Source organism: Triturus cristatus, chromosome 10 (assembly GCF_964204655.1).
Source record: "Triturus cristatus chromosome 10, aTriCri1.1, whole genome shotgun sequence".
In the NCBI taxonomy this organism is placed as follows: Eukaryota; Metazoa; Chordata; class Amphibia; order Caudata; family Salamandridae; genus Triturus; species Triturus cristatus.
The window spans coordinates 1,229,941,996-1,229,965,341 of NC_140593.1; the positions used below are offsets into that span (position 1 = coordinate 1,229,941,996).

At 48.4% G+C, this 23,346-nt stretch overlaps 1 protein-coding gene across 2 annotated transcripts in view; it reads right to left on the minus strand.

Moving 5' to 3' along the window:
- Positions 1–236: 236 nt before the first annotated feature.
- Positions 237–23,346, minus strand: part of LOC146797147 (extracellular matrix protein 2-like) — a 191,183-nt gene continuing 168,073 nt past the window's right edge. For both annotated transcript variants that reach the window (XM_085629823.1, XM_085629822.1), the window contains 2 exons: positions 11,566–11,892; positions 237–8,994 (listed from right to left, as the gene is read on the minus strand). In XM_085629823.1, the coding sequence (XP_085485949.1) occupies positions 8,814–8,994; positions 11,566–11,892 (508 nt within the window). In that variant the 3' untranslated portion in view covers positions 237–8,813. The remainder of the gene's footprint in view (positions 8,995–11,565; positions 11,893–23,346) is intronic.

Below are 23,346 nucleotides of genomic sequence, written 5' to 3' on the forward strand. Positions count from 1 at the left end.
TGTCTTTCCTCCGAGGGAGCACTTGCATTGTTTTCAGGAGCAGCAGTAGCCGGCAGGAACAATTTGGTGAATGCAGAAGCCATCCTGAAAAGAAAACCTACCGCTACTAAACGCAATACATTATGCATTCTAAACCTAATTTTACTTGAAATATTATTTAGCCAAGTGTGCAAATTTACAATAAATTCGACATGCATTATTTTTCATTTTATGTACAAAAAATGCTGCATACAAAATGCAAAACAAATGATTTTATTAAAAAATAAGACCTGACAATTATAGTGTCTTAAAATCTTGTGCAGATTATGCTTCAAGTAAGACTTTATTTTTTATCCTTTTCTGCTGCTTGTCTTGGGCCTCCCTCCACCCATTGCTTGTTGACTGCAATGCTCACATAGTGGGTCAGCACAAAGGTGTAGTTGTGAGAATCCTCCTAAAAACAGTTTGCATTGTTTTAAGGTCTCGCCAAATGTTCCGCCCCTCATTCAGCTGCCCGGGGTAAACACTGCAGTCTTTCCTGGTGTTGCAGGAACCCCGTTTCTTCAGGCTGTCCCTCCTGCAGCAGCCCCAACAGCTATAATTGTTCCCGAATGTGGAGGCCATCTTGATACAGAATCTTCCAGTTTCAAGATGGCCGCTGATAGCTGTATAGCTGATACTCCTGCTTGAACAGTAGTGCAAAGTGAAAGTGTCATCCAGTCAACGGAAAGAAAAGGGCTAAGTAAGAGGCTAACTGAAACAAGCAGTAAAAATGCAATAGGTCTCGCCTTTAATTAAGTTAAAGCAATTTGCTTTGCTATACAATACCATTAGCAAAGCAAATAGCTTTAACTTAATCAAAGGCGAGACCTATTGCATTTTCAATGCTTGTTTTATTTTACAATCTATCACTCACTCCCGCCCCCAAGCCCCAACCGAGACTCATAGGAAGGGACTGCAAAGAACGTCGCCCAGAAATAGAAAGATCTGCTGTTTGCTATACGTTGTGCCTCTACCTTACCATTTATTAAAAACGAAAACACACATTTATGTAAACTCCGATTTGAAATTGGTAGGAAAAATAAATGTTTCAGATTCCAAAGAAAGAAAAGCGAACAATTGACCAAAGTTGTTCTCAAAACCACACTCTCCTGCAACAGCAAGACATTATTCGGTCTATTATTGTGGTAGTAGAGGACCTTTTATAGCGTTGCGATGAGTTTTGTCTATGTCAGCACTATACAAGCACCGCCTACATGCATACAAGTAAAACGCCAACACAAACGTATGCATAAACAGTTGAGTGGCTTGTGGCGCGCGATGAAGTGTGCAGCATTGTGCAGTCTGCTCGCGTTGTACGCCCCACACTCCGGCCCCGCTGTCTAGCGCTGCGCAGCAATAACCTCGACAGGGGTCGTTTCCACTCGCATTTCCCACGAGGCGCCGCGCGGATTAAGATTTCACCACGCTTCAGCATCCAAAGCCATTTCGCAGCTGGAAATGGCACGGAAGCGGTTTGGCGTTAGCTCGCCCAGAGCCAGGGCACGCTGGAGAGCTGGGTGTGCAATGGACAGGAGGAGTTGGCCTCTAGGCGCTTGTTCAGCAGCGCGAGAGAGGATACATCTGCAAGAGACAAGCTTGAGCAGTGCGTGCGAGGCCGGATGAAATAAACCCCGAGACACCCCAGCCTTAGGGGTCAGACAGGGATACACTATAATTGTATTTATATAGCGCCTGCTTCCCTGGGCCAGCGCTAATGGCCCCCAGAACAGCTCTCAGGCTATGTAAGCGCTATACTAGCCGCCATAGCCATTGTATAACCATAACATGTAAAACGCCATTAACATTCCCTTCCACTGAACGGGACATCTTCGTTCGTCCATTATGCATGTTACTAGCCCTGGGCTAGCAGACTTTCTCCAGACGATTCTCTATCATGCTGGCTGCCCCCTACTACACACGCCCCCTACAACCACATATGGGGGGTGGGTGGGCATCAGGAATATGTTTAGCGTGCAAGTGATGGCGATGCAGGAGCTTTGCAAAAATGAAACATGCGTTTGGTTGTGACAAGGGGGGCTCACTAGAGACAGAGTGCCAAGAAACGATACATCTGGGGGCACAGATGATGGAGCAGAGGAGAAACTAAAGGGGGCATACGAAGCAGAGAGAGGAGGCCATATAGAGGACCTTAAAGGAGAAAGAGGGCTGCGCAAGGGGACACAAGGCAGACGCAAGGACCAGTGCGGGTTATAGAAGGAGGCATAAGGTGACCTGCTAACAGGACGCATGGAGTCCATATGTTCAGCTCAGGGCACATGCGTACATAGGTACGTGGATGCATGGATGCGTGGAAGGATGCTTGGATGGATGGATGGATGGATGGATGGATGGATGGATGGGTGGGTGGATGGATGGATGGATGGATGGATGGATGGATGGATGGATGGATGGATGGATGGATGGATGGATGGATGGATGGATGGATGGATGGATGGATGGATGGAAGGATGGAAGGAAGGACGGATGATGTATGGATGCGTGGAAGGATGGATGGATGCGTGGGTGGATGGATGGACGGACGGACGGACGGAAGGACGGATGGATGGATGGATGGATGGGTGAATGCGTGAAAGGATGGATGGCAGATAATGGGACATATGCAGAACAGATATGACACACCAGGGCCGTAAACATGTTTATATGGGAACACGAGCTGCAGGTGTGCTGTGAGCAGAAAGGGGGCGTGTGAGCATCATGCGGCCAGAGAGCGGCTCAGTGAGCACAGGGCCGGGGGTCGGTCGGTGGTGTGGGTATGTGGTGGCGCGGGGGGCTACCAGAAGGACGTGGTCCCCTGAGTAAGGGCATATAAGGGTCCCGTAATAGACTAATGGGGCTGACACATATAAAAGCGTTTCAGGGAGACACTTGAGTGAGATCATGGTTTGTGGGGGCAGATACGGTGACGGGGGCTTATATCCTAATACACATTGTATAGATGCGGTGACATGGGGGTCAGACAATGGGCCATGTTAGGTCAAATTAGGAAACACAGCGAAGCGGCGAAATACTTAACATCACACTTCCACGAGAAAAAAAGCATTACGTGCGTGTGCCGGAACCTAGGGGCCGACGGGGGGAGGGAGGAAACACGAAAGCATGCATATGGACAAAAAAATGCACGTGCGTGTCAAAGATGGCGTTGGGCTGTCCACATGCTCATGCATTTTTTTGTCCCTATGCGTGCATGTTTAGTTTTGCGGATGGCGAGAGCAGCCATGTTTGTCCATCTGGACGCGCGTGCATTCAGCTTTGGCTGAATCGATTCCAAAAGGTTCTGTCCATGGCAAGAGCAGCGCATGTACTTTTGGACCGTCCCCTGCAAAATGAGAAGCGAAAGGAGCCTGTGCTTGATGGAGACTGAAGCGCCCCCATGGATTTCGCCACGTCCGTGTCTTTTTAAATCTTTCTAAAGCCTCATCAACTTGAGGTCCGAAAATATGTTGCTTGTTAAAGGGGGTATTTAAAATAAACTGCTGGACTTCAGGTTTAAAACCTGAAGCCAGGCATGCCGACGTAAGAGAATGCTGGTGTTAACTTCTCTGGCTGCACTGTCAGCAGCTTCTAGAGCACATCTAATAGAAGAATTAGCTATAAGTTTTCCTTCTTGCACTAGTTCTTGTGCCTTTTTCTTGTGCTCTTCTGGGAGGTATTGAAGGAGCCCTTCCATCTCGTCCCAGTGTGCCCTGCTAGTAGGCCCTGCATGTTGGCAATGCGCCAGTGGATAGCGACTTGAGCAGCCACCCTTTTACCGGATGCGTCAATTAATTTAGACTCTTTATCCAGAGGAGGCGCATCACCAGTGGACTGTGAGTTTGCTCTTTTACTAACATTAGAAACTGCCGGTGAGTCTAAGGGTAGATGTCCTTTAATAAGAACAGGATCAGATGGGGATGGTTTGTATTTCTTGTCAACCCTGGGTGTTAAAATACGGACACTAACAGGGTCCTTAAAAATCTCATCTGCATGCCTCATCATGCCTTCAACATAGGGAGACTCTGACTAGTCCTGTGTGAGGACCCTAACGTCTCAAATAAAAAGTCGTCATCCAAAGCCTCTTTGCGCAGTGTAACTCCATGATAAGCTGCTGCGCTTGAGATCAGCTCTTGAAAAGAAACGTTATCATCTGGAAGTGAAGGTTTTGCAGGGTATAAATCCGGATAATTATCCATGGGTGGATCAATATTATAATCATCCCATAAATCTGTTGGTAAAGGAATGTTGTCATCATCATCTCCTAAACCAGGCTGTGTATGGGGAGACCCTGTGGTGTTGTGTGTAATAGATCAGGGGCTGGCAGTTGTTGTCATGGTGAAGATGGTGGAGGTGCAGGGGATGGCAAAGTAGGGTGGATAGGACTTGTAGAAATGTCCTTCTTCTTCTGAAGAGGAATCATACATCCAGTGTCCTCTGAACTAACTTTCCTTTTTAAAGGAGTTTTAGCTAAAATGTGTCCCATATCTGGGTTGGTGTATAGCGTTTTCTGTTTTGGAGCTAATCTGTCATTTATGACATCCAAGATTGGATCCAGGGTATCTGGGAGATCTTGTTTTGATTTCGGCTCTGAGGTTTCCGGTGCCAAACTGGATGTGTCCCTTTTACCCTTTGAAGAGGAAGGTTTTGGTTCCGAAGCAGACGTGTTTCAAAGCAGAAGATTACAGCTCCGAAGCAGATTTGTCTTTTGGAGTGGAATGTTTTGGATCCATAGACGATTTATCTCGACTCGATCCAGAGCTGGAAGGCTTGGCTTTTTGTTTCGGTGCCGGGCCTGAGGGCGGGGCGTCGGAAACATCGTCTCAGTGCTGACCAAGACCTGAAGGCAGAGGTGGTGCTGAAACCTTATGTTTAGTGGAAGAGAGTTTATGTGGTAAGGGGGCTTTAGTACTCACTGCACCCTGTCCCGCTGGAGTGTTGTCCGACTCCAATTCGATTTCTAAGTCGGAATCCGATTCTGGGATGGAAAAGTCCCCCTCTTCTTCCGCAGCAGTTGCATCTTCATGTTCGAATTCTTCTCTGAAGATATCCGGAGTATGTTGAGTGCTTTGGCCCTGCATTTCTTGTCGTTGAGCCTGACGATCCTGAAGGGTCTTTTTCGATCGAAGCGACTGACAAGCCTCTCAATGTTCTTCCTTGTGCTCCGGTGAGAGGCAAAAGGTGCAGACTTGGTGTAGATCGGTGCGAAGGTACTTCGGGTGGCATCAAAGACAGAATTGAAGTGGAGTCCGTTCCATCGGCAGAAGGCTGGACCGATGCTGCTAGTCCCTGAAGGCCGCCCACAAGGTTTTTGACCGAAGATGGAAGCTTTCTCGTTCAAATAGATACACAGTGAGAGGGAAACGTGTATAGTAACAACACTGTCGAGGGTACAGTGGATTGCACACCGAAGGGTGGTTTCGAACCGGAGTGCAGCAATACACGTCCGAACCCAATGGCGGAAAGAAAACAATCAAACAATGGAGTCGATGCCCATGCGCCCTATCACCGAAAGGAAGATTCACCTTAACTCATGACTAGGAAAGACTTATTTGAAGAAAAACAACTTGCAAACATCCGGACCCCACACTAGATGGCAGGAGTATGCAAAGCATGTGATCTACAGCTCACATGCCTCAAACATACTGCTAAAAGGAGTACAGGCTCAAGAGCGTCCCATGAAAGAGAATACTGTTACAGGAAAGAAAGGCTGGTGCTGCATGGCTATGCGCTCAAAAGCATCACATAAAAGAAGATACTTCAAAGACAGGCTGGTGCTGCAGGGAGATGAGGTCAGGAGCATCAAACAAAAGAAAGTACTTGTAGGACAGGCTAGTACTGCAGGGAGATGAGGTCAGGAGCATCACACAAAAGAAAGTACTTGTAGGACAGACTAGTACTGCAGGGAGATGAGGTCAGGAGCATCACACAAAAGAAAGTACTTGTAGGACAGGCTAGTACTGCAGGGAGATGAGGTCAGGAGCATCACACAAAAGAAAGTACTTGTAGGACAGGCTAGTACTATAGGGAGATGAGGTCAGGAGCATCAAACAAAAGAAAGTACTTGTAGGACAGACTAGTACTGCAGGGAGATGAGGTCAGGCGCATCAAACAAAAGAAAGTACTTGTAGGACAGACTAGTACTGCAGGGAGATGAGGTCAGGAGCATCAAACAAAAGAAAGTACTTGTAGGACAGGCTAGTACTGTAGGGAGATGAGGTCAGGAGCATCAAACAAAAGAAAGTATTTGTAGGACAGGCTAGTACTGCAGGGAGATGAGGTCAGGAGCATCAAACAAAAGAAAGTACTTGTAGGACAGGCTAGTACTGCAGGGAGATGAGCTCAGGAGCATCACACAAAAGAAAGTACTTGTAGGACAGACTAGTACTGCAGGGAGATGAGGTCAGGAGCATCATACAAAAGAAAGTACTTGTAGGACAGACTAGTACTGCAGGGAGATGAGGTCAGGAACATCACAGAAAAGAAAGTACTTGTAGGACAGGCTAGTACTATAGGGAGATGAGGTCAGGAGCATCACACAAAAGAAAGTACTTGTAGGACAGACTAGTACTGCAGGGAGATGAGGTCAGGAGCATCATACAAAAGAAAGTACTTGTAGGACAGACTAGTACTGCAGGGAGATGAGGTCAGGAGCATCACACAAAAGAAAGTACTTGTAGGACAGGCTAGTACTATAGGGAGATGAGGTCAGGAGCATCACACAAAAGAAAGTACTTGTAGGACAGGCTAGTACTATAGGGAGATGAGGTCAGGAACATCACAGAAAAGAAAGTACTTGTAGGACAGGCTAGTACTGCAGGGAGATGAGCTCAGGAGCATCACACAAAAGAAAGTACTTGTAGGACAGACTAGTACTGCAGTGAGATGAGCTCAGGAGCATCAAACAAAAGAAAGTACTAGTAGGACAGGCTAGTACTGCAGGGAGGTGAGGTCAGGAGCATCACACAAAAGAAAGTACTTGTAGGACAGACTAGTATTGCAAGGGGGATGAGGTCAGGAGCATCACACAAAAGAAAGAACTTGTAGGACAGGCTAGTACTATGGGGAGATGAGGTCAGGAGCATCAAACAAAAGAAAGTACTAGTAGGACAGGCTAGTACTGCAGGGAGATGAGGTCAGGAGCATCAAACAAAAGAAAGTACTTGTAGGACAGGCTAGTACTGCAGGGAGATGAGGTCAGGAGCATCACACAAAAGAAAGTACTTGTAGGACAGGCTAGTACTATAGGGAGATGAGGTCAGGAGCATCACACAAAAGAAAGTACTTGTAGGACAGGCTAGTACTGTAGGGAGATGAGGTCAGGAGCATCAAACAAAAGAAAGTACTTGTAGGACAGGCTAGTACTGCAGGGAGATGAGGTCAGGAGCATCACACAAAAGAAAGTACTTGTAGGACAGGCTAGTACTATAGGGAGATGAGGTCAGGAGCATCACACAAAAGAAAGTACTTGTAGGACAGGCTAGTACTGCAGGGAGATGAGGTCAGGAGCATCATGCAAAAGAAAATACTGCTACAGGGGGTGGGCTGGGTGGACGCTGCGGGAGATGTACTTAAAACAGAAATAACTTAAAGCATCGGGTGAGAATATGTTGTGATACTTCGGTCACCTTCAAAGAGAGCTTCTCAGTAAAGGGTAGATGCTCCTAATGGTTCCTTCTTACCATGAAGACACCCTTGGATCAAGGATGCCTGCTCTTGTAGGATGTTTTACAATGTGTCGTATAACTTTAAAAAAGGTGGTATATAGGGTACCAAACTGCCTGGCCGAGTAATGACGTCACAGATCCTCCTATCTCCACCCACCACCAGCAGCTGCTGCTGCCAGGGGAGTCCCCTCAGCAGCTCATCCCTCTGCACACCTGAGAGCCCACTCCAAGGCCCAGAGTCGAGAAGTAAAAGTGGGAAACTGCAGAGACTTCAAGGGAGTGAGACTCACACATTGGGACGGTGGGTTGAGTCTCACACACAACACGCCGGCTAAATGTCTGAAAAAACGCTTCGCCGCCTCGTCAGGGGTAGTAAACGCTATACAAATGCAATTACAATACATCACAATATATGGTACAAGGGGAAAGAGACCACGCTCTCAATGCAGCTCCTTTCCATAGTCTTCTGGGCGCAGAGCAGCTCCTGGGAGCTGCACACCCCCCTGAAGGCCCCCCACATACCCCTTGATGTGCTGGCAAGAGCTGTCCTGGAATTGTGCTACCCCACTTCAGGAAGCCCTGACTCTACGTTTGAGATGTTTTGCTGTTTTTTAATTCGTTTACTTTGCTTTTGTATTATTTTTGTAATATTTCACTGGTCGCTATTTGTGTTATCACCCAAATCAAAGTTTCTGTGACATCACTTCCTGTGGCGTTTGTCAAGTATGCCAATTAATTTTCATTCATACGAATTCTCAACTCTTGAGCTCTCTGAAATGGGATAGGTGGTGAGAAAGAGGAAGAGAGACCTATGAGTGAGATGAAGGCCAGATGTTCGCCTAAAGGTGCTTTCGAAGTTGGGAAATGTGTCTTCAAGCGGCGGAGGGAGATGAGATATGTGGACCACGGTTTCGGTTTCACTGGGACACCAGGCTTCCACTCCAGGAACTCTGGGAATTGTAGTCTTGGTTCACTAAAATTGAACACATTGAACAAAAGAGTTTGATGACAATTGTTTGCAAGAGTAAAGCCCAGGCTGGCATCGTGGTCAGCAGAGCCCTGGATTCATTTGGACACCCTGTGATGAAGGGCTGAGAGGTGGGCGGCGGACCCTCTGCCCGCTGGTAGAACCTGCTAGTACTCCTCGTCTTCATTCTGCTGTGGGCGCAGGACCACGCTGTAGTACGTCTTGATGCAGGAGAAGGCCATGGGTGGAATGAGGTGTCGGTCGATTAGGTTGTTCTCCAAGTGGACAGAGATGAGGTTGGAGTCCTCGGGCACACGCATGTCACAGATGGAGTTGAGGGGCACGTACCTTGGAAGGGAAACAAAAGACAAGCAATGAGTAGTCTGTTCTGATCACAGCAGAAGAAAATAACCTCAAGTCAGGCTTTTCAGTACTTGGCCCTGCTGTACTGCACTCTCAGTGCGTGACCCTGCGATGGGCTCTCAGCGTGTGACCCTGCGATGATCTCTCAGTACCTGACCTTGTGATTGTCTCTCAGTGCCTGAACCTGTGATGGTCTCTCAGTGCCTCACCCTGAGATGGGCTCACAGCTTCTGACCTGGTGATGGGCTCTCAGCACGTGACACTGTGCTGGGTTCAAATGACCTTGTGATGGTCTCTCAGTGCCTGACCCTGCGATGATCTCTCAGTGCCTGTCCCTGTGATGATCTCTCAGTGCCTGACCCTGTGATGGTCTCTCAGTGCCTGACCCTGTGATGGTCTCTCAGTGCCTGACCTTGTGATGGTCTCTCAGAGCCTGACCCTGTGATGGGCTCTCAGCTTCTGACCCGGTGATGGGCTCTCGGCACGTGAGACTGTGCTGGATTCAAATGAACCTGTGATGGGCTCTCAGTGCCTGACCCGGTGATGGGCTCTCAGTGTGTGGTACTGTGCTGGGTGCAAAGGACCCTGTGATGGTCTCTCACTTCATGACTCTGTGATGTGTTCTCAGTACCTGACCCTGGGCGGGGCTCTCAGTACATGGCCCTATCAATGGTTCCAAGTAGGTGCCCCTTAGCAGGACTATCAGTGCCTGACACTGTGCTTGGCTCTCAGTACCTCTACCCTGTGGCGGATTCTCAGTACATGACCCTGTGTCAGGCTCACAGTAACTCTGCCCTGTGCCGGGATATCAGTGCCTCTACACGCGCCAGACGCTCAGTACATGACCCTCTGATGGACATTCTTTTTCTCTAAATTCCAGCTAACATCGCAAATGCTCCCCCAGAATCACCATTCATCTTTTCCTAAGGACTAAAAAGAGATTTGGACTGGGGGTGGACGTAACTCGCAGACTTTCACTCTGCGGAGTTACCTAAAAACTCCGGGAGATTCCTCGAGCAGCAGAGTTGTGGTACGTCGTGCTGCTCACGCTGACTTTTAGCACTGGGAGCTTGGCCCACGCTGTAAAATCAGCACGAACTGCACCACACCGCGCACCACAGGACGCTGCTTCTTTCTGACGCTCAAGTGGATTTTCTAGTCCAGTGTAGCATTCTCACCACGAGCGGCAGCTTTCTCACCACGAGCGGCAGCTTTCTCACCACGAGCGGCAGCTTTCTCAAAACGAGCAAAAGCGGCCTACCGCGACTGCCCGCTTTCAGAAATATTGAGGTGGTCTAGCGCTTGATTTTCTTGCTCACGCTCGTCAACTTACCCTTGGCAAGAAAAAACTATGCAATGTAGCGGTTGGCAGTTTTTCTGAAACTCCATGCTCAAAGAAGAGTGTGGAGTGTGCAAAGCTCCGCAGGCTATGCTGGAGGAGCAGACTTTACCGCCCACCCCAAATGTGGACACCTTGGCCTTCCTCGAGAATTCTAAGTCAGTACAATATGTTTCTCACTTGTTACTTGCACCCGTCACCTTAGAAAAATGTAAGGTTGATTCCCTCTTTTGGCTCAATCACCTGGCTAGACATGGGCATGAAGCTATAAGAGAAAAATTACAAGCTTGTCGCCCTCATGTTCGATATTTAGATGCAGCATTTCTGCTGGAGAGCACCGACTGTACCGCTAAAGGTCGACACCAACAATATTGTGGCACAATAGTATCGAGGACAGCCTATCAAGGGACACAATATCAGAAGATAAGTGCATAACGGAACGTATAGATTTATTGCATATCAGGGTATCTGAACGATATATGTACCCCATAGATACAGATATATGTAGTTAGGCATAGAAAATCTAGACTTTCTTACCTGTCGATAGTTTATTATCGATTTTCTGCCCTCAATATTGTGGATTTGAAATTCAGGAGGCACGCCGAGAGCACGACCTGTCAGCAGACCTTATCGAAGCCATTGAAGGGTATCATATCTTTTATGATGTTTGTTGCATGATGTACACGCCAAACACTTTCAAGGCTCGTATCGAGCATCGGAACTTAGCGCCAAAGCTGACCCTCGGCTCGGCTTTGGCTCGACTGTCCCTGTTAGTTTGTTGGCCCGCCCACCTTTATGTAGTTGCACGTGCACCGATCTGTGATAGATGGAAGTGCATGAGAGGCAAGCCAGTGCACATTGATGTAAACCTTTAATGAACACATGGTGTACTGCTAATGGGCAAAGAAAACTCATGTTCTCCATATATGTGTACATTGGTGCCCATGCATACACACATGTGTACACACAGGGGGCTTCATGAAGTCCCACGGGTAGCACAAACCCTCACTACAGAAGCGCAACCCATAACTGCGCCTACAAGTCACCTTTGCTACTCTGCACCGCCAGGCGCTGTGAAGATGCCCCCCTTTCTTGACTTGAGGCGCACTTTTAGCGCCCACCACGTTCATGTTTCCTGGGTGAGAAGCCTGCAGTCCCTACTGTTACTCAACCCACCCCTGTAGCCGGAGGCTGCGCTTGCAGAGTGCTGCACATACCTGATCTTGTTGAAGCTGAGACGCAGCACCTGTAGCGCCTTGAGGTTGAGGAGCCCCCGCGGCACAGCGTGCAGGAGGTTGTTGTCCAGCAGGAGCTCGGCCAGAGACTTGTATAGGCCCAGGAACGAGGTGCCGTGGATGCCGTCGTCCCGCAGACGGTTGTGTGACAGGTGCAGGAACTCCAGACCCGGCTTCATGTGGGCGAAGACGTACCCGGGGATGCGCTCGATCTGGTTGTGGTGCAGCGTGAGCTGGCGCAGGCCCCGGGGCAGGAAGGAGGGCACGTGGACCAGGCGGTTGTGGGACAGGTCCAGGGTTTCGAGCTTCCTGTGGAGACAGACCAAGCAGGAGAGCAGTCACGTGACATATCATATGCAAAATCTGCTTTTAACAATGTTATGGTAAGTGCAAAACTTTGCTAAAACCAGGTTGGGGCTTGGGTAATAGTTAGGTTTAGAATTAAGGTTACGATGATTTGCCTAACGCCAGAGGTAGAGAAAGTGACATCTATTTATTATTTGGAGATTTGTAATGCGCACAGCTACCCCGAGGGGTTTCTCGGCTCAGGATAGAAGCATATATGGGGTCCCAAGACAAGTACCTAGAATAGCCAAGTCTTCAAATTTTTGCGAACGACAAATAATGAATTGCAGGTTCTAAGGTTGGCAGGCAGAGAATTCACCAATTTAGGACCAGGGTGGACAAAAGAGCGGCCCTGAACCCTGGCACTGCAAACAACGCGTGACTCGAAGACCTCAAGGATCGAATCGGCAGATAAGGAGTCACCAATTCTTGAATGTAACATCACATACCATTTGACCTTAATGACATCACAGGAAGTGACATCATATGACCAGCTGCCATGATGTTTTCCGAGGAAGACATGTCTCATGACCCTACCATTACAACAACTGGCATTGCTTTAGTTTCATAATAACTGCATGATTAGTACTAACGACATACCACAGACAAAATTCTATTTGCATACCACCTATACTATGGTGCAGACTTGATCTTTGAAAGCGCTGGGGCGTAAGACTTGCCTTGACTCGATATGAGAGAGCGAAGTGTGTACACCAGACCACTTCTGAGGGATTACTCCCCCGAGAGAAGCTTGAAAAGAATGAGGTGAAAAAGTGCATTTTAAAGAATAATTTTCACATAAAATTGATAAAATGCCATAGGCGCAGAAAGGGCACACAATAAATATTCAAATACCTTCCTCTGTATGCCAAGCCAATGAAACTTGCCATTCCCCAGTGGTTGACCCCATCTTTTTGTTAGGTCTCGCTGAGTCAGCGCGCATGCGCTGCTCGGAGACATTTTGTAGCTGAGTTTTCAAAGTGCTGCTGGCTGGCCTAGCGCTTGCGTTCACGCGAGCGTGCACGCGCGCAGCCAGCAGCCAGCAGTCTTTCACGGGTCATTAGAACCGTGATGACTTTCACTTTCGCAAAAGTAAAGAAATAGAAAAAAACATCTATTTCTTTACTTTTGCTATAATCGCGGCACCCGCGCTTTACTTTTAATGTTCAAAGTAAAGCGCCGGTGCCGCGATGCTTGTTTTAAATGTGCTATAGATTCTCCAATATGTCAAAAACGACCTCCATTGTGCTAGGGCCTTTATTTTATTATGGATGCCTCACATGCTAAGGGTGCCCCCTTATATCAAGGATGGCATAAAACATGCTAGTGCCAGAATTCTGCAGTTCATGCCATCCATACACTATAGGTGACCCTTATGTCAACAAGGAGCGCAGTAAGTCAGGGCCAGCATCATGTTATGGACGCCACCCTCCCTCCCATATGCCAGGTTGTCTACCTTTATGATAAACATTACCTCCAGGGAGCTAGTGCCAGCACTTGGCTACTGGCATCCACGTGCCAATAATTTCCGCAAGTATGCCAGTATTCTTCCATGGGTGCCCATATGCTATGAATTACCACAGGTACTCCAGTAGCGGTATTTTACCATTAGTGCCCACATGTCATGAATTACCGCTTGTACTCCAGTACCAGTATTTCACCACCGGTGACCATATGCTATAAATTACCGCTAGTATTCCAGTATCGGTATTTTACCACTGGTGCTCGTTATGCCAATAATCACCCCTTGTGTGTCAGTGACAGTATTTTGTCACAAATCTCTCTCATGTTAGGAATTGCCTCCAGTATTCCAGCACCAGTATCTTGCCCTGGGTGTTTCTATAAGATGATAATTACCTTCAGCCACAGCCCGTGCAGGTAAGAGCGGTGGGGCAGTGGGGCCGGGTGGGTGGGGGAATTCGACTGCCATCGACAAAGGAAACTGGCCCCACTGCCCCTCTGCTCTTACCTGCACGGGCCGCGGCTGATTACCTTCAAAATGCGAGGGTAAACAACAAACTTGCAAGCATCACATCACATTCTCCTTCACACTCACATTCACTCGCTCTCACTCATTTTTTCACACACACGCAGTGGCGGCTCGCCGAGGGAGTACTGCGGGGCTGTGGGGCGGGGCAGGAGAGGGGCAGGGTGGGGGGGTAGTGGACTCCGACATACGACAGACAGGAGTAAGGTAAGTAATTAAATAAATACAAATATTTACCTTGCGCTTTCTGCATCGCCAACTCGGTGATGCAGAAAGCGCACTGAATCCACTAATCCCCCACCCTGCCCCTCCCCCACCCTGCCCCACTGCCCCGCAGCACTCCCTCGGCGAGCCTCCACCGATGAAAAGAAAAAACTTTAAACAAGACTGGTGCTCTGGGAGGAAAGAAGGCCCCCTAACTACCTTTAAGAAACTACAAGGTCCCACAGTTACAAATACCCTCGAGCACTTTCAAAGGTTTTGACAAAAGTCAACAGTAAAGTCTGATAATGCTCCTGAACTGTTTTATTTCTGTTTCTTAATCAGATCCAAGGACTTCTTGCAATCTGTAAGCCCACGTCTCTTGACATCAGCACAAGCCAACATGTGTTTCGGCGCTATGGTATATTTGCCTCTGACTTCATCAGGGCTCATAAAGTTGATGATGCTATTCCAGTAACGTTTCATCTAGTCCAGTGATACTCAAGGTATGGCCCAGGGGCCGCATGCGGCCATCCTGACCTTTACATGCGACCCACTGGGCAGCAGCAGCACTGGGCTGCCGTTTACTCGATTCAGCCCTAACATGAAAAAAAAGTTACATCTACAGCAAACACTTATTTAAAGGTTAATTGCCGTTAGAGAAAGGAGGTAACTAGGTTCTTAACTTTAGGAACACCTTCATTTGTAAAGACAGCCACTAGATATACATGCTTTGCTTCCCCGGCACCCATTTCACCCCCATCCCCGCTGGCATCAGTGTGGCCCTCGGTCACATCATAGATCAAATTTTGCAGCCCCCGAGAAATGTATGTGAGTACCCATGCTCTAGTCCTAATATCAGGAATCAGTTGCTATTCACTTCAGGTGTAATAAAGGGAATATTGTCACAACCAAACCACATCAAGGACCGACGGGAGAGTTCTCCATCCAGCCACAAGCCTATATCTGGTTTTCAGACACAGGCATGATGAAGTCTGAGGCAAATATGCCATAGCGACGAAACATGTTGGCTTGTGTGGATGTCAAGAGACTGTAGTAATGATGACACGCTGGTAAGTTGTAATTAAAGTAGGTTTATTCGGATAAGTAGACAGGTCAACATTAACAGGTATATGAGTTCTGTAGGACAGCCTGTAGGTGATCATTAATAGCCCCACCAGGAGCAGCCTGCTAGCTGCTCCAGCCCCTCTCACCAACTGACATCACTCATCCAGTCACCCAGGCGTTCCACTCATAGCCCACACACCAACATTCCACTCAGAACACTCACCATAACATAGGAGAGAAACCATACCATCAGAATACTACATTACCTCTTCCCTTTTGAAAATAAGAAAGAACAAAACTAATGCAATAAACTATAAACATAAAAATACAGCAATAGTAAATAGCCCACAGGGAAACACCACCCACATCATATGAACTATTACAATAAGAGTCAAAAGCCCAGACACAGGGACGACGGGAATAACGCATCACGAGAGGGTAAGGAACTAGAGACAAGAAGGAAAGATGGATACAGAATACCCATCCCCCTCCTCTAAAAATGAAAAATAAGCGTCAACATATAAGTTCTCCACGAAGGTGACTAGTCATGAAGACCAACGGGACTAAAACCCAATATCCTGCCCCCAACTAAACAAGGGACAACAATGTAGAGACAACTCTCAATGTAGAGACAACTCTCAATGTAGAGACAACTCTCAATGTAGAGACAACTCATAATGTAGAGGCAACTCTCAATGTAGAGGCAACTCTCAATGTAGAGACAACTCTCAATGTAGAGGCAACTCTCAATGTAGAGACAACTCTCAATGTAGAGACAACTCTCAATGTAGAGACAACTCTCAATGTAGAGACAAGTCTCAATGTAGAGACAACTCTCAATGTAGAGACAACTCTCAATGTAGAGACAAGTCTCAATGTAGAGACAACTCTCAATGTAGAGACAACTCTCAATGTAGAGACAACTCTCAATGTAGAGACAACTCTCAATGTAGAGGCAACTCTCAATGTAGAGGCAACTCTCAATGTAGAGACAACTCTCAATGTAGAGGCAACTCTCAATGTAGAGGCAACTCTCAATGTAGAGACAACTCTCAATGTAGAGACAAGTCTCAATGTAGAGACAACTCTCAATGTAGAGACAACTCTCAATGTAGAGACAACTCTCAATGTAGAGGCAACTCTCAATGTAGAGACAACTCTCAATGTAGAGGCAACTCTCAATGTAGAGACAACTCTCAATGTAGAGACAACTCATAATGTAGAGGCAACTCTCAATGTAGAGACAACTCTCAATGTAGAGGCAACTCTCAATGTAGAGACAACTCTCAATGTAGAGACAACTCATAATGTAGAGACAACTCTCAATGTAGAGGCAACTCTCAATGTAGAGACAACTCATAATGTAGAGACAACTCTCAATGTAGAGGCAACTCTCAATGTAGAGACAAGTGATGTGGACTAAAGGGACTGAAACCCAATTTCCTGCCCCCAACTTGACCAAGGGACAACAAAGTACGTATATGTTCTCCATGTAGAGAGATAAGTCGCATGGACTAAAGGGACAAAAACCCAATGACCTGTCCCCACCATTAACAAGGGACAACCTGTGAAAATGTATATGCTCTCCGTGTAGGGAGCTCTCCGTGCGAGGAGGCACACAAAGACAAAACCCTGCAACAAAAAAAACGTGCGGCACAGGGTGTCTTACGCACACAAGGAACCCGACCCTGCATCAAAACTGATCGTGCGGCACAAGGTGTCTTACGCACGCAAGGAAAATGTCTCTTTGCAACAAATGTAGTGGAATAAGACCCCAACAAACCAACCCCGCGTAAGGGTTAAACGTAATGTACATGTGGAACACTGCAAAAATCTGTAAAACAAGTTTAAACATGGCAAAGTCAATTACACAAACCCCCAATGTAAGGCTTGTGACAACACTCCCACAATGTGACATCTGGGGTAGGGAACACATTACTGTCATTTACCAAACGAAGTGTTGTACAGTGTCCACAAGCTTCTTCTCTTCAGGAACAAATGTTCAAACAAAGTTTTATTAGACATGCTCCGCAAGTTCCTTTTCATAGCAGGTTTGCCAATGAATGAATGGTCAAATAATGTAAAGTACCTGCGTGATACTTCCTTCCTGGAAAAGACTGCAGGCAAAACAAACAAAAAATGTGTAACCAAACCTTTCAACGCAGCAACTAGTGATGCTTCAACGTTCTGGCAGAATGAATACTCACCGCCTGTAGGTCCAATAACTTGCATTCTCAAGTGAGACAACGTCATGTAGAACATCCTCCCACGACTGTACACCGTTTTCAGTCATTGACCACCAAAATGATGTAGAAGAGAAAGAACCTGTGACATCAAAGTGCAGACAAAACCATCTGCAGCCGATCTCCACAACACGACGTCCTGACTGAAATTCAACTTTGAATAAAATGTATTGCCCCAAAACGTGGTTGGCAAAAAGCAATCCAAATGGTAGATGACACAACAAAACTCAGATGCATGAAGGGTGCCGCCAAACCCAAAATGGAGGCACGCTGTATCACTCCGCGCCGGGTGGCTCCAGGCACGTAGCTGCACCTAAACGTCGTGTAAGCCAGAAGCCTCAACGAAGTGCACAATAGATCCAAAGAGGTATCGCTGGATAGCCGAAGAGCAGAACAGGTAGGACTGCACGCGCTGCGAGACACACTCAGGGTGCGTGCGCTAGGCACAGCTCATGTCTCGTTTGAAGAGAAAAGCGCCCGTTAACTGCCGTCATTGTGAACAAGTCTCAATAAATGTTAAATCCATAATGGACCAAGACTGTCTCACCATTTTGTGACCCCACATGCAGCCAAAACTAACTCCTTCTGCAGCGATAACTCCACATGAAGCTAATACAAACTGCTTCTTAAACATCAGAAATGGCACCGGTGCTCCTCCTCTGACTCCGCTGTGCCGATAGCCAAATAGACTGAAGTACAAAGTCAACAAGCAGGCATAGCATGTCTGTCACAAGACCAGCGGGGAAGGCATCGGACAAGGGGGTGACTGGTGGGAAGCCCGTGAACTCATGGACCGTATGCTTTCTTTTCACCAGGGGGACTCGTGGCAGGCTTCCCAAACAGACATATCAGACTCCGATGCTGGTCCCTTTAACTGGGACGTGCTGCAGGAAGGCCCCGCCCCCTTTGATGACGTCATCGGCTGGCACCCAATAAGGAATCCCGGATATCGGAATCCGGTGTGCATGGACACCGGAGAGAGGCTAGAGCAGACGGAGAACGAAGAACCGAAGAGTCGAGACCCGGAGGAACTTCCAAGACGCCCGGAGAAGACATCCAGCCCGGACGGAGGGAACGAGAGCAGAGACGGGAAGCCGGAGCCAGGAGGCCTCCGCGACCACGCTTCGCCGAGCCACGCCCACGGAGGAGCGTGGCTGACCCAGGTATGGGAAAGATTCTCGGGCTGGGTCGGGAGGCGGGAGAAGTCCGAGGGCTGATAAACGTTGCCGCTCGCCGCCTCTTACTTGTAAATAGTAACACCCCTCCTTCACTGCCACTCCTCACCGCCACCCGTCTAAACTCCTATCTACTCACTTGTGCACAGGTGTGTTTCCCTCACTCCCTACCCTCTTGAGGTTGGTTAAACGGGATGCAATATTGACCTCCATCTTTCTGTTGTTCTTCCTTTTCTTTGCGGACCCCGGAGCATTCCCCTCTGCCTCTACCTGATGTCTAAGGGAGGACTGAGAAGACAACCAAAACGAACAACTCCCCGCCCGAGACAAAGAGGAAGACTCGTCGCTGTGCACCTGTTGGAGAGTGTTTTGGTCCCTATGTTCGTGACTCGTTGAGTTTCTTACTTGAAACTGGCATCCCACAGAAGACGCGACTATCTCAACATAAAAACTTCCTTGTCCCGACGTAGCCTGTTGCGTATTCCTTCTGACCCGGCTACAATGTCACATGTAAAAACTGAAGTCTCACTTATCCTTTCTCTTTTTAACGTAACACTGAGACTGCACTGATCACACCGGCTGCTGGCACACCCTCTTGATCGCTCCAGAAACATGCTTGTCAGCTGGTATGCAGGAAAATCCTCTGTAAAACTGTGTAGAGCCACACTGTTCCAATATAGTCCACCGTATGCGCCCACATTAGTTCAGCTTTCAAAACGATGGTGCAGCAAAACACTCTAATCAGATATAATTGCACCAGGCGCAATCCATGTTTATATGTACCAGATAAACAAAGTACAGCACGCTTGAGTCTGCGCAGCATGACACACCAAACAAATGTCATTGCGCAACGTTCATTTGAGCCAAGTGAGCCACATACAAGTGAAAAGATGATGCTAACTTGTCTTGAATGTGCACATTCTGTCCATATGTGCCAGGTGAACACAACACAGCATGTTTGGACGGGCTCTCTGATCTAAATGGTCACAGGTGGGGCTGCTTGGCGTGCTGTTCGTGTACCCTTTGTGGCTCCTTAAGTTTCTCTGTTGCTTCTTGTGGCTCACGCTTGTAGCGTCTTGTTCCTGTTGTCTGCGCCTGACTTCTTCTCCCGGTTGTAGCTTCTTCCCAACATGTTGTAGAAGGCAAGAAGGCAAGTTTCTTCAAGCTACTTGTACCACTTGTAGTGCGTGGGGAGGTCTCCAAGTCGTCGCCAAAATTAATGTAGTAAGGATGACAAGCTGGTATGATGTAATCCAAGTAGGTTTATTCAGGGAAGTAGACAGGTCATTGTTAGAAATGGGATCTCTGGTTGACTAAGGCTTGCGCCAAAGCCAGGCAGAAACCACCACTCTAGTCAGGGCTGGGGAGTTACACGCCGAAGATAACCCCTGCTCACCCCCTTGGTAGCTTGGCACGAGCAGTCAGGCTTATCTCGGAGGCAATGTGTAAAGCGTTTGCGCAACAAACCCACAGCAACAACACACTAGGCACACTACAAAAGGAACTCCGCACAAGGTTATATCGAAAATAGCCTTTGTATTATCATAAAACACGTTAGGATAGTAATCACACAATATACACTGTCTCAACTGGCACTGGGCTTATTTAAAAGGGGACTATATTCACATGACAGGGTCACAGGGACCACTGTCAGAACCATCACAAAGTGAACTTAGTAAATGTAGAACATATCATAAGCGTAGAACACACCCAGTAATTACTAGCAAACACTGCACTCAGCATCATCCTGCAACATAAACCATATTATGCACAGTATCACCTCAGGCGCAAAACACATTATGCGCCAACCTCATAAGCCTAAACATATTAGACCATAACCTCCTAAGCATAACTCACATTAGAGGATAACCTCACACGCATAAACCACAGTATGCAAATAACCTCATACATAAACCACATTTAGAGGCATAACACAGGGAGCAGAAATCACAGCACAAGAATCACATTTCCTGCGCACCACATAAATCACATTAGGGCCTGGCACCCTCTCAACCTCACAGTCCCCCTGGCCAACTGGCCTTCTTAGAGGGCTCAAATGCCTCATGTCCCAAATGTCAGGGCTTGGGCTGCCAATGCAACAGAATCACAAGCGCGCAATTGCGCTGGCGCACATGTGTGCATCTCACTCCTGTCTCACTAAAAATGCCACCAAAGAAATGTTGGCTTAAACGTTGCAGCTGCCGCTAATTGCCGTGCGATGAGGAAAATTAGGCACTGGCACCGACTGTGCTCTGAGAGCACGACTGGGACTCTCCAACCAAATATGCCAAACGTTGCAGCTGCCCGCGCTGGTGCGGCGCAGCTGGGAATAACGTAAATGGGCCCTGGCACGACTGTGCCCTCGGGGCCCCACTGGGGCTCTCTGAATCAAACACTGCCCCCACCAGTGCAGTTGCGCACTGTCAAGCGGGGCAACTGAGAAAACATAGCCATGCAGAAGAAGCACGGGCCCCCGGGGCCTTTTATACCCCTGCAGGGGCCCTAACAACAATGTGGCCACGGAGGGCGGGCATCGACAATATGCCCAGACGCGCCCCCCCATCAGGGACTCTGCGAAATAATCAGCCCCAACGTTGGAGCGGCCTGCAACGGCGGGACCGCTCAGGCAATAGGCACTGTACATGGTGCCAAATGAGCCCCCACTCACCGGCTCTGGGCAGGACTCTTCTCTCACTGCGGGACCGGCACCACAAGGTGCTGCGTTGGGGCTTGCACTCTGTTTTCCTCCCTCGCTGGGGAGGCTTCGTCTGGCCTCACTTCACCCGTTCCTCTCCTCACTTCACCCAGGCCCCCTCCTGGGACCCGGGACTTCTCCCTTCAGACGTGCGGGGCTCTCCCATGCTTATGGGAGCCCCGTGCAGACTTCGGGCCGCCTGTAGGAGGCCCCGCCCACAACCAGGCAAGGTCGCCTGGCTTCTGGGTGGCGCTCATCAGCGGCCCAGAGAGGATTTCTTCGGCGGCTCAGGCCACAGCGGTGATCTCCCCAAAAATGTGGGGTGGGCACCCGCAAATAAAATAAAGCACAAGCGGGATGGGCACCCGCCATTTTAAGAAACCATAAAGCAGGGTGGGCTCCTGCTCAGAAACACGCCATTGCGGGGTGGGAACCCGCTCGGAATATCCCCAAAGCAGCATTACGGGGGAATCCCTACGATGGGGATTCCCTCTCAAAGGGCTGCAGCTCTGTGCTGTGCAGCCCACACGCTCTTCTCCTCCTAATGGAAATATAGCGCTCACGAGGCGCTAGATGCAGCAAAAGTCCTGGAGTAAAGAAGAATAAGTCCCAGCAAAAGTCCTAGTTCCATGGGGCATAGCTGGGCCCAGGGAGGCCAGCATACAGAGCACCTCCAGCAGGGAGGCAAGCCCCCCTGGCGGGTACACCTGGGCCCCCGCAGCAGCAAGCCCCCAGCAAGTCAGGAACAGCACATCAGCATAGCACAGAACAACTTCATGGGGACACAGCCCCTATACTTATACCACTTCTCTCCTTTGTCTGCAGTGTAGGGTTTGGGGGAACCAGATGCAACTGGATCAGGGGGGATTTGGAGCACCTTGTTTTCCAAGCTCCTCTCCCCCTTTGTCAGGTGGGGGATAGGTGATCAGACACACCACAGGGGGCGGAGCCAGCATTGTACAGACAAACACAGTCCTATTCAGAATCAGGGGATTACTCCTCACGCTCCTCTCAGCCCAGATGTCCTATTCAGCCCAGCGCTGACTCACCCTGCCCCTCCTGGAGCCACACACACCTCCCCGCTCCTGTCAATCACAAGCCAGACATGCAATTCACATCAGGCAGGCAGACACGTAGCACACAGAACTGCCAACTTCTAAAAGTGGCATTTCTAAAATAACCACAATAAATCTGTGCACCCCATTGCGCAGCATTTATTATTACCTTTCCAAATATACTAAACTTGATCACGCTGCGCCTCTCATATCAGGAATTACCACTGACACACTGATCAGGGCATCCCCAATGCATTCCTATGGGAGGGCAGACCAACCTTACCAAATGTACACAGAGAGCGCTCTCACTTTACACTGGACCACAGTGCTAAAGTGCCCAGAGGCCTAAAACCACCAACACCATGTCACAGGAAAGGCTAGGATAAGGCAAAAAGTTTAGGGATGAACCTGCCAGAAGGGCCAAGTCCAACAGTCATCATTAACAGGTATATAAGTCCTGTAGGGCAGCCTGTAGGTGATCATCAACAGCCTCACCAGGAGCAGCCTGCTAGCTGCTCAGCCCCTCTCACCAACTGTCACCACTCATCCAGTCACACAGGCGTTCATTCAAGGTCCACTCACCAACATTCCACTCAGAGCACTCACACAAGCGTTCACTCAAGGTCCACTCACCAACATTCCACTCAGCGCACTCACACAGGCGTTCACTCAAGGTCCACTCACCAACATTCCACTCAGCGCACTCACACAGACTGAGCAGCAAGGACAGGATAACATAGGAGAGAAACCATAAGATCAGAATACTACAGACATGCGGGCTTATGGAATGCACAAAGCCCATGGATCTGATTAAGAGAGTGAAATATATATATTTTTTAAAACAGGAGCATTATCAGACTTTCCTGTGACTTTCCTGTAATCCTTTGAGAGAGCTCTGCAGCATCTGTATGAGTGGACTCAATGTCACGCGTCACACCTTCAGCCAGTCCTGGCTGGCAACAGCACACAGGGTGATGGTAATAGTAAAAGCGAT